This window comes from Limulus polyphemus, unplaced genomic scaffold (assembly GCF_000517525.1).
Source record: "Limulus polyphemus unplaced genomic scaffold, Limulus_polyphemus-2.1.2 Scaffold658, whole genome shotgun sequence".
NCBI lineage: Eukaryota > Metazoa > Arthropoda > Merostomata > Xiphosura > Limulidae > Limulus > Limulus polyphemus.
The window spans coordinates 383,125-394,819 of record NW_013666268.1 but is presented as its reverse complement, the minus strand read 5'-3'; the positions used below and the strand labels follow the sequence as shown (position 1 = coordinate 394,819).

Sequence of the window (11,695 nt, the reverse complement as noted above, 5' to 3'; positions counted from 1 at the left end):
GCGACACTGGACAGCTTGTACATAATTGAATAAATAGAGTTGTTTAAACAAATGTTTAAACAACTCTATTTATTCAATTAGATACATTAACAGTTGCTCTGATCACATGCTGTGAGGTCATAAAATGGTAGAAAAGACAAGCCCATCCTAACAAAATTTGTGAAAAACTATAGAAATGCAAATTTGAACATTCTTCTAAATTTTTCTTTCATACTTAACACTAAAAAAATGTTGAAAATTGACAAGATATCAATTCTAAAAGATTCCTGAAATATAGTACTTAAAGTTTGAAATTTGATATGAAGGTGTGCACTCAACACCTGAAAGGTGCTCACCAGTTCATTAAGTTAATGTAACCAAATTTATATCATATTATTATGCTTACCAAACAACATTATTAAATCTATCTAAAGCAACTAAAGAAAATTAAAACACTTTAGGTGACCAAGAAAGTAAAACCAAAACTTTTTATTTTTTACCAATATTGTACATCGGTCTTTTTTTTTCAGTCAACTGGTATTTGCCATTGTTTATTTACCATTAACAAACTTGTCCTGTATTCCATACATTATTGAGTCTCTTTCATACTCTTATTATTTTAATTTAAGTTTTTTAAACCAATGTATTATCCAGAAAATTGATCTTTTTTGTATCTACTGCTTACAAATAGATCTATAGGTAGCAATATATGTCAATACATATTTCAGTTTCATGACTATTTCTAAGTTATTAATTCTATAAAACGAACTGTAACATCTAATGCAGAAACACACACAAGTACAAAAAATAATACATACACATATTCAAAACCTAATCATATTTTTTCACAAACTTTGGAAGAGGATAAAACTACTTCACCTTGTAGTTTTCATGGCTCCACCCCTGTTTGGGCAAAGAATACATGCTGGTCTAACACCAAGAACACACGTCCTACACACCCAACTTCCTTCTGGGATGTTTGTGATTCCATAACATGCTTGATGAACACAGATGTTGCAAAAATCACAAAACACCATTTCATTTCCTTCTTCTGAGTCAGGCTGAGAGAACAAAAACTTGCCTCAGAAAATATTACATCATAAAATGCATTTTTAAATAGGAAACAATTTAAAAATATACTCATACACCTACAAAACTAAACAGCACCAAGCTGTATTTAAGTCAAAAGTCATACATGATTTTGCTTTTTTGCGACTTACTTTTTTCTTTGCATACATTAAATGTATATGTGAATTTAAAACAACATTGAGTTTTATTTCAATTTTACAGCAAGGGCTTCATTTAGCATTACAAATGAAATGGAAAAACAAATAAAATATATTATATTTTACCAAATTAAACTGGAATAAACTGTTTCACATTTGACTACCTAAAATCTCTATATAATTTTGAATGTCAGAACTAAGGTCAGTAAAACCACAATTCTACATTGTTGGTTAACCCCACACAGTTTAATTATAACATTTTATTATTAAATTCTAAAATAACCTATAAACATACTTTGTATTCAGTATAGAATTACATAAAATGTTTGATGTGCTTAAAGTTCAGAAATTTCACTTGGTATATATATATTTCCCCCCACCCCTCAAAGGAACTATATACATACATCCCCATAAAACTGAAATACACAACTTGGGCATTATTACAAAATTTTTTCTGCTTATAGCAACTTTAAAACCTAGATACCAATGAAAAAAAAAAAATCCAAAGAACTTCACAATGGTGCATGAATCATATATAATTTCCTTTCCTAATTATAGCTATTTAAATTTGCTAATGTCTGAAAAACTTCAGAGATTTAGATAATGTTTCGACTGTACATTTCAAAATAAATTAAATATCATTTACATTCTTTCTCCAAATGCATTTGTTTTCTAGATTTTTTCTAGAAATAAAGTGTTCATCTACTATAACAGTTTTCTTGGTATAACCGGACTCCAATATCTGAACATTATTTTCTGGGAGGAATCTAAAATGTACTCACCGACCTACAAACATCACATATAACATCTTCATCATACTCAATGCCAAGGCCCTCTTCACTTTTAATAGCTTCTTCAAGGTTTTCAAAGCACTAAGCAATAAGAAATATTCACATCACAATTGAGTTTTTATAGTGATGTTTCTTTACTCACCTTTAAGCAATCTACTATAAATCAAGAACCCTAAACTCAATAACTACATTATCATAATAGATTCAACAAACTAACAGAAATGTTGCCCTACGGGCAGCTATTAGTGCTAGTAATTATTAATCATAGCATTCATACCTCACTGAAATTTTGTAGAAAAAAGTGAACATTTTCTAAAAAAAGATTTTTCTGGGAAGTACTGCATGGGAAAAGTGTTCGGATTGTGCCGATATAAACTGCAATGTTTTTATATATTAAAAGAAGTACCCTTTATTGAAAAAATAACATTTTTGTTAAGAACTCCATTTTTAGTACTATATTTACAAATTACATCAATAAAGATATAATCAATCCCTCATGTACAGTCCTAGTGGAAGTCGTCTTCTTGTTGTGAGGAGAGTGCATTTATTTAAAATTGTGTTCTGTGATAAAGAAATGGTTGTTGCACATACTGTAGTTATTTTTTCTAATTATCTGAATCTTGAATGCTCAAAGTATGAAATTTTTTTAAGGATTTTTGTTTGTGGTGCTATTCAATACATGGCACAACATTGTATTTATTATTTCGGTCACATAGATAGATACATATATAAATGCTACATCCATTATAGTATGATGTGTAGCTGCTCAAAACTCATTGTTTAGGAGAAATAATCAAATAAAATGATCAAACAGGCATCAAATTTAAAACAAGGGGACTAACAAAGATGGAGGAGGGTTCTCTTTACAGATTAATCAAATTCATATACATCTAGCAACAATCAATGATAATTTTTTTCTAGTTGCAGATGTGTGTATGTTTTAGATCAAAGCCACATTAGGCTATTTTCTGTGTCCACCACAGGGAATCCAACCCCATATTTTAGCAATGTAAGACCACAGATATACTGCTGTTGCACTAGGGGACCAGTTGCAGATAGAACAGTTTTATAGTCAAAATGCTATATCTGTAGTGAAGCTTGCTTGAGGATCAATAAAAGTGTGGACTGCATCTCAACCAATGACATCGGAAATCTACACGAAATTGATAGTACCCTGATTACCGAGAGATACAAGTAAATTATTATTGATTATATCATTCCTTCAGAAATAAGAAAAAAAGACTTGATGGGTAGGGATACAATTTCCAGAAAGAAAGTGATCCCACACATGCTGTGGTGATATGAACCTGAAATTAGAGAGACCAACAAAACACTTGCAACAATGACTTGGCTTGCACAAAATCCCAATATGAATATTAACTAAAGCTGTATGGGTTTATATTGAAACTGAGAAAGTAATGATAACCAAAAATTGTCTGAATTGTTGGTAGCAGTCCCAATATGAATATTAACTAAAGCTGTATGGGTTTATATTGAAACTGAGAAAGTAATGATAACCAAAAATTGTCTGAATTGTTGGTAGCAGTCCCAATATGAATATTAACTAAAGCTGTATGGGTTTATATTGAAACTGAGAAAGTCAAATGATAACCAAAAATTGTCTAAATTGTTGGTAGCAGTCCCAATATGAATATTAACTAAAGCTGTATGGGTTTATATTGAAACTGAGAAAGTCAAATGATAACCAAAAATTGTCTGAATTGTTGGTAGCAGTACAGAACATTTGGAACAATAATTCACATTCATGTACTGATAAACGTACGGTAGCATAAAAACAACATGTACCATTCTGTTTCAAGTATATACTACTGCATTGTACAGCTATATTCACTTTTCTGTTGTACTTTATGTAATAATGTATTGTATTAATAATAAATTCATAACTTCGTTGCAATTACTTATTGTCTGTATCTACTGTATGTATGTCACCTATGCATTTCCAATTTTACTTCCAATACAGTATAGTATAAATATTCATTTTGGATCAAGGTACATTCTTTACCACTTTATCATTTTACAATTCAGATTTCCAGCACCATGTCGTCATCATCATCATCTTTTGAATAATGTACAACTATGACTCTTTATTGATTTTTTTCTTGATGGAATTGTCTGTTATTGTATAGTTCAGATGTGGACTAGATAAATATCACTTTCACACACAAACACACATATGTATATCACCTTGGAAAAACCCGTATTCAAATCTAGTTTCAACCCCAGTGCCAAAAATGAAAGAAAAAAAAAGCAAATAAAATATCTTACCTGTGTTTCTAAGTCTTCAATAATGTACTCTACTGTGACTTCTTCTATCAAAGGTTGTCCTTTATGTAGAAAAAAAAAGGCTGTTTTCTTTTGTCATATTAAATATACTCATTATCATTTAATTTACAGCCACACAAAAACTCTGGTTTTTAAACACCCCCTTTATGAAAACCTTTTTCATTAGATTTTTAACCATTACATAAAAAATAAAAAATGATGGGGTAGCTCGAAAAAGATTTCTTCAATAATTTCAACTTATTAAAAAACAACTTAAAAAATTCAATACCTAATTTTTCAGTCAATACTGTGCAAAATTAAACTTTTGTTTTCCTTCTTCTACTTCGAAACAATTACTAAATATAACCTAAATATCATAAATTTTTTAAAGACTCACTTATTTACCTAGATCATCTAGTTCTTCATTTAATCTCTTCAACCACTGAACATCAAGGTCATCCAGATCATAACGGCAAACTTTTTCAGCCTGAGTAGCAACATTGGTCAGAACATGAAGATCGTTGGAGAAAAACTGGTCATGTGAGCACCTGATGTATTTCTTGGGGCTAAAAACAATTTAGTAACAATAATGAATTTTCTGGAATATATTTTTTATAAAAAAGAAGTCTTTAAAAGACTGTTAAAATAATGAAATTCAACTTAAATGCTTTAGGACATATTTGGAATAAAAGTATAAATTTTGTTTTTAACAATGGCCACACGAGCTAGCCCAGCATCTTCATGTGGGTAAAAAAAATTAGTCATTCTAGAAAGGTCTGGTTTGCTTTTATTTCACAAAAAGAAAACGTTTGGGACTATTTTTTAGGTCTAGTTCAGTAAACCAGACCCATGACCTGAACTAAGACCATGAGACCCAACATGGGGAAGTTAACTTGCCAATGTATAGCAAAACAATGTAGCAATGTGATGGTTTAAGTATAGCAATTAAGCTAAACCATAGGTCCAGGTTGGATGAGGGAAAAGCTAATACAAAGATATCCCAATCAATGTGACATACCAGCTGAATCAAAGATTCATCAGTTGCTTACTGCACTGACAGTGAAAGAATAAAACAACAGGCACAATAGTATCATTAGCTTCAAAAAAGGGGATTGGAATCATATGTAATAAATCATTAGTTTCAATATTTTGTGAAACTAATGGCACAGTAAAGCCTAAAGATGCAGTGTTGAAGTTGAAGCAGATACACGATGCATTACAATATGATTTCCCTAGCAATTCTCAAATTAAAAATGCCATTTGTGCAACAAAGAATAAATATAAGAAGGATGGTATAATGCTTTGTATAGTTGCACCATAGAATAATCCACAAAGATTTCATTATGTCATGATTTCATAAATATATATATATATTTTTTTTTTTTCTGTCTTAGAAGTTGTTCCAAGCTTCTTTCATCAAGATCTATTGAAATAATTCTAAATCACCGGTTTCTGGAATGACCCCCTGTTAAACATTCTAGGTCCAGTACTAAATGATGCTGAGCTGGCTCGTGTGGCAGGTATTAAGAATGTACATAACTGTAGATACCAGAATAGGTGAAAGTTCAGTATAAACTCTAACCTACCAAGTTTAAGCCCCGAGATGTTTCAACTGCATAATAACTTGAATGCTCATATACTCAGAATAAAGTATATATTAAATAAATCAAAGTGTGAAGCAAAAATATTCATTGTAATAAATAATAATTATTTTGAAAATATTTTACCATTAAGATAGTTCACAGCTATCTTTCTACAAAACACTATTTTCTTTATTTATTTTTTACTGAATATAATGAACTTAATATTGATTTTAATGTTATTTATGACTTCAACACGTTTTTTTAGGCCAATTTCTCAAACACACATTATATGGTCTATGCTGTTCGTTATCAAACCACACAAATATTCCTACTGGCATTTACAATTTCTGTATTCTCTAAAATACAAGCTATTGCCCATTAATTATGCAAAGTAGGTAATAATGTGGAGCTTCGGAAGTTATAAATATTAAATATTCGAATAAATACTGGAAGTTAAAAAAATTCGAACAAATAACTAAATTTGTAGTGGAAATTAGTTTTGTCAGAAACATTACAGTAGTAGTAATACAACACATTATGATTACTTTGATCTATGATTATCATTTAAAATGGCTACATGTACAGAAAAGGTTGAAATGTGTGTCAAAAAGAAATTAAAATGTGTCAATTTTAATTTCAATACGAATTCCCAAATTGTGAATTTTGCCACAACTAACAACTAATACAAAAGCTAAACAACACAAATTGTTGTAATACATTTTTCAGTTTTATTTAATAATTTGTGCAATTTTCAAACACTGGTATCTTACCTGCTTTAACTCAGAGTAACTTAAGTTTACATAAAACATACATTGTCTTGTTGTAACAAGCAGAATCTTTGTAAATAAATTATGCAAAATAGTTTTCACATTCTTTTATTTAGGAAGTGAGAATACAACGATTTATTTTAATGTTATACCCTATTGGCTTGATAATGTTTTTGTTTCCTAATGCATCATTTTATTGTCGTGTAAAAAGTAGTTACGTATTAAGAAAACTGAAAGATCATCCAAGAGGCTGAAGCATTTAACATATAAAACATACTAATACACAGAAATAAAAAATAATGAGGCAAAGCAAAAATCATGCCATTTTTATAGCTAGTAACAAGTATTTTTTGTTTTAATTTACCAAAAATATCAAACAGCAGAAACTTACAGTTTAAAACTATTTTTCTTTTCTTTCTTCCTTAGCACCCTGCAAAATAATATTTTAATACAGAGTGAACCATAGAATAACTACAACACAACATGAATCACTATTCTCAAGCACAAACATGACAAATAATAAGTAATATATTTTAACCTTTACCCAAAATTTCAATCATAATAACTTATTTAAAATGCTTTATAAACAAAAGCTAGATCTAACTTTATCACTCCAAATATCAATTTCTTTATGACAAGAATACTATCAATATTATTATTAATAACAAACTTTTATTTTAAACATTTAGAATGTGTTGGCTAGTTGCAAAATGCTAGTTGGTCCAAGCATATAGACAGCAACCATTAAAGGCCACTGGAAATTTTCTTTTTTTCATCATGGTCATGAATATTGAAACCAACTGTGAACAACAGTCAAAATTACTATATATATATATAAAAATGATGGCTAAAATGCAACATTTATCACAAATACAGATCTAAATGTGACAGTATATTAGCAAGTAGGCTAGACCCGCAATCTATTTAAATGAGGGAAATCCTATTTTTTACTGAATATATTGCTAAGTTTCAAATGTACAATACAATACACACAAATATGAGATTTTCTTATTTATAGAAAACAAAATGATTTTGATCAAAAATATTATTATCACAATATCATACTATGATGCCTGATAATGGTAACTGTTGGATAAACAAGACTGTTCCGTTTAATTTCAATCTATTTAGTGATATAATATTTAAAGATAATTTAGTTCTCATAACAAGAGTGTTAAAAGTTAATTATTTTAAAAGTGATAGTTATAACAAGTTTCGTTACAAAATTTAGCACGAGTCATATGTTGTGTATATAATTTAATTGTCGTACTAGACTTTTGTAATATTGTTGACGTCATTTTACCTCAAAGATTCTAAGTCTTTCTCATTATGTTTAATATTGTTGTTACTAGAGGACTTGATATTTCTAGATTTTTCTGTTGCGTGTTATAAAAACGTGCAGGTATAGAGAGTAAGTAACTTAGTGAAAGTGAAGTTAGCCTGCATGTGAGTTTAGCCATAATGTGCAATTTCTACAGTGAGTAACAACAAAGATAAAAAAGAAGAATTTATCTTGTCAAAGGGTGTTATAAAGAAGTTGAATCCACTTGTGAAACTTTGAGGGAAAAAAAATAGAGAATTATTTAAAGCTCTGGATACAACTGTGATAACCAGTAGTGTAAAAAATTTTTGTACACATGTTTGACTGGTTTTGAATATATTATTTTAAAACAAGTGGACTGTGTGCAGTCTGTTTATTGTTGAACTTTATCACCAAAAAGTCACAGACACAGTAATGGCAACTCTGAATGAATTCCAAACAAGTAAAAACTGACTGGATCTATTACATTAAACTTTCTGATGTTTAGAGATGAAAGTATAAGATACAGAAGTATTTTACTATTTTTTACATGCTGTTTTTCAACACAATTTCAAACTTTGCAACCTAAAAAAGTTATAGATTTATATTAAATCAAATTTTATACAAACATTTTCATGTAGAAACTAGATACTACTAAAAACATGGATACATTTTCATGCAAGTTGGTTTTGTATTTTGGGTTCATCTGAATAATAAAAATTTTTTATTCTCATTCTGCATACCTCAAGATTGTGGATGTCAAAAATGTCAAGACTGAACGTATTCAATAAATCCTGGAGGCAGGGTTCCAAGATTTGTTTTTTCCTATAATGAATTTAACTCCAAAATGTTTTGCTTTAGAGCAATTAGTGCATAATAATACGTGGGTACATTGTTGGAAGAAGGTGCATCTGAGATTGTTCAGATATGCTGCATGACCCAGAGAATAGAGCTTGCCTCGACAGAAATCTTCAAAGCATCACACAGAAGTATAGTAGTTAACTTCTGTCTACTGTTGTACAAAAATTCTTCGAAGAGGTTTACAGAAATAAATGAGGTAGTAAAAATAATGTAAGATCCAAGCCTATTAGGGTATTAAAACTAAATGGATACAGTAGAAACAAATTACTCTTTCCAAACATGAAAGAAAAAGATTTTCTGAGGATAATGTAAAGTCTGGCAAGGACAGGGAAACAGTGAATGGTCTTTTTAGATAACTCAAATAATTTTAATTTGCTTTTATATGTTTCTACTTAAGGATGTTTTTGGAGAAACCAGCAGTTTGTTATTTGAACATAATTATATCACTATGCCCAATGCCTTGGCCAAAACAGAAAGTGCACAGACCATGCTTCTTTTTATGAAAGATGATGAAAATCCTCTGAAAAGTGAGTTCTGGTGTTGATTTCAGAACAAACAGTCAAATAGGGCACTCACTAAACAATGTGAAAAATACAAATCAGAAAAACATATTGTTCTAAGCAACCAATAATGCCTTCAACAAACACTTTACAGATGACTAAGCTGAGATACATTTAACAATAACAAAGGCACTGGCTAGACCACAATCTTCATCTTTATGGTACAGAACAAATTCAATATTACACTAATCACTGTAGCACAATTTACAGAACAAATTCAATATCACACTAATCACTGTAGCACAATTTACAGCACTGTGGTTGTGACTTCTGAGCTGTCCTAGATGAGTGGGCAGGTGTGAAGACTGGCCTCTGTTTGCAAGAATTCATCTATTGTCTACGTGATACTGTATAAGCCAGGATGATGCTGACTTTAACAATATTCTGAAAGTAATTTATTTCTGCAACATTTATCCCCTATCTACTACATACATATCGTTAATTGCCAGAAAGGTTTGACCATTAATAAAGTTTATTTTTATACACTTGAAAAATGTTTCAAATATCAACACCATCTATCAAGCTCTTATATTTCTTTATGAATATTAGTACTGTTAGTCAAACCTCGTGTATTCTTGAACATGTTTTGAAAAATAATTTACTTTCCAACAATGAAAGATGTTATTCAATTAATTAGCACCTAATGTAGGCCTGTGGACTAAATAGTTGCATTTTTAAAATATTTTATTTGTGAGGATCTTGCATGGTAATAAAGTCTATTAACTTTATATAAAAAGTTTGAAAATGTCAAAGTACTCTCAGAATAGCATTACATTGTTTAAATGATGTTGTATTTCACGTCAATTATTGTAAATCAGAAAGATAACAGTGACTAGTGAGATTATTTGTAAGTACAGGATAACAAGTTACACACAGTTAGTTCTGGGGGATTAGTTAGATTATTAGTAGGTACAGGATAACAAGTTACACACACTTAGTTCTGGGGGATTAGTAAGATTATTTGTAGGTACAGGATAACAAGTTACACACACTTAGTTCTGGGGAATTAGTGAGATTATTTGTAGGTACAGGATAACAAGTCACACACACCTAATTGTGGGGGATTAGCGAGATTATTTGTAGGTACAGGATAACAAGTTACACACTTAGTTCTGGGAGATTAGTGAGATTATTTGTAGGTACAGGATAACAAGTTACACACACTTAATTGTGAGGATTAGCAAGATTATTTGTAGGTACAAGATAACAAGTTACACACTTAGTTCTGGGAGATTAGTGAGATTATTTGTAGGTACAGGATAACAAGTTACACACTTAGTTCTGGGAGATTAGTGAGATTATTTGTAGGTACAGGATAACAAGTTATACACACTTAGTTCTTTGGGTCAAATATAATTTTACATGAATACAAAAATATCAAAGCAATCAATTACATACATGAACAGAACATACACAACTACATTTAAGCAATCAACCACATGGATACTTTAGGTCCATCTTCAGTGTACAATGGGGCAATAAACTAATGATAGGTGTCACTTCATCTGGTAGTGTAGATGAGAACAAGATTATCATGGGCATAAAATTAGTCATTTTTTCTATACAACTGTATTTAGTGTGAAGTGGTACAACAATATATTATTCTGAATCAACAAGATTCTGATTCCATGCTTATCAAGATGATAGGAGGCAATAAAATAAAGTCTCAGCAATATCTGTAAGTTTATAATTTGTATTAAAACTCAGAAGCTGAAATTAGTGTAGAAGGTATGTTTAAATGAGCAATTTGAAGCTAACAAGTGAATATTGATAAATTATTCAAATATTTCCTTTTGAAATTAAAACTTATATAATATTAAAATTTGGGCTATTAACTACGTTTTTGCCAAGGTTATTGAATAAATTGATAATAAAGTTTAATTAAGGTTTAAATGTAACTATAAAATGTCACTACATGCACACTTTGACTCTCATTTATACACAGAGTTTATAACGTTTAACAGTTTTTTTAGGAATTATCATTCATTAACATAAGCCATGTATTAAAAAATTCAATTATGCATTTTTAATACAAAGTATCAAATTTAAAATTCATAGTAACCTTCTCAATAACTGAACTAAATTAATATAAAGTTTGTGAAGTGTTCATTTTCTGTTCCACAATAACATACAGGTATTGCTGAAATTCTAATCTCTTGAGTTGTGGTGAAGTTAAACTAATGTTTTAAATTGTATTACAATTATATATTTTAAATCAGTTAATACTGTCAGAAAAATAAACCCCAATTTTCCATAAACATGTTATTTCCAGGATTTGCACCATCTACACAACATTAAATGTATTTTAAATACATCACAGTTGAACTTGTCTAGGGTGTAGATTG

At 29.8% G+C, this 11,695-nt stretch overlaps 1 protein-coding gene across 1 annotated transcript in view; it reads right to left on the bottom strand.

The window, feature by feature from the left end:
• The window catches only part of LOC106459767 (protein Jade-1-like), a 51,181-nt gene that overhangs the window by 17,486 nt on the left and 22,000 nt on the right, over positions 1–11,695 (bottom strand). The window contains 5 exon segments of the mRNA XM_013919419.2: positions 859–1,040; positions 1,988–2,077; positions 4,283–4,341; positions 4,685–4,845; positions 7,021–7,059. Coding sequence (XP_013774873.1) covers positions 859–1,040; positions 1,988–2,077; positions 4,283–4,341; positions 4,685–4,845; positions 7,021–7,059 — 531 coding nt within the window.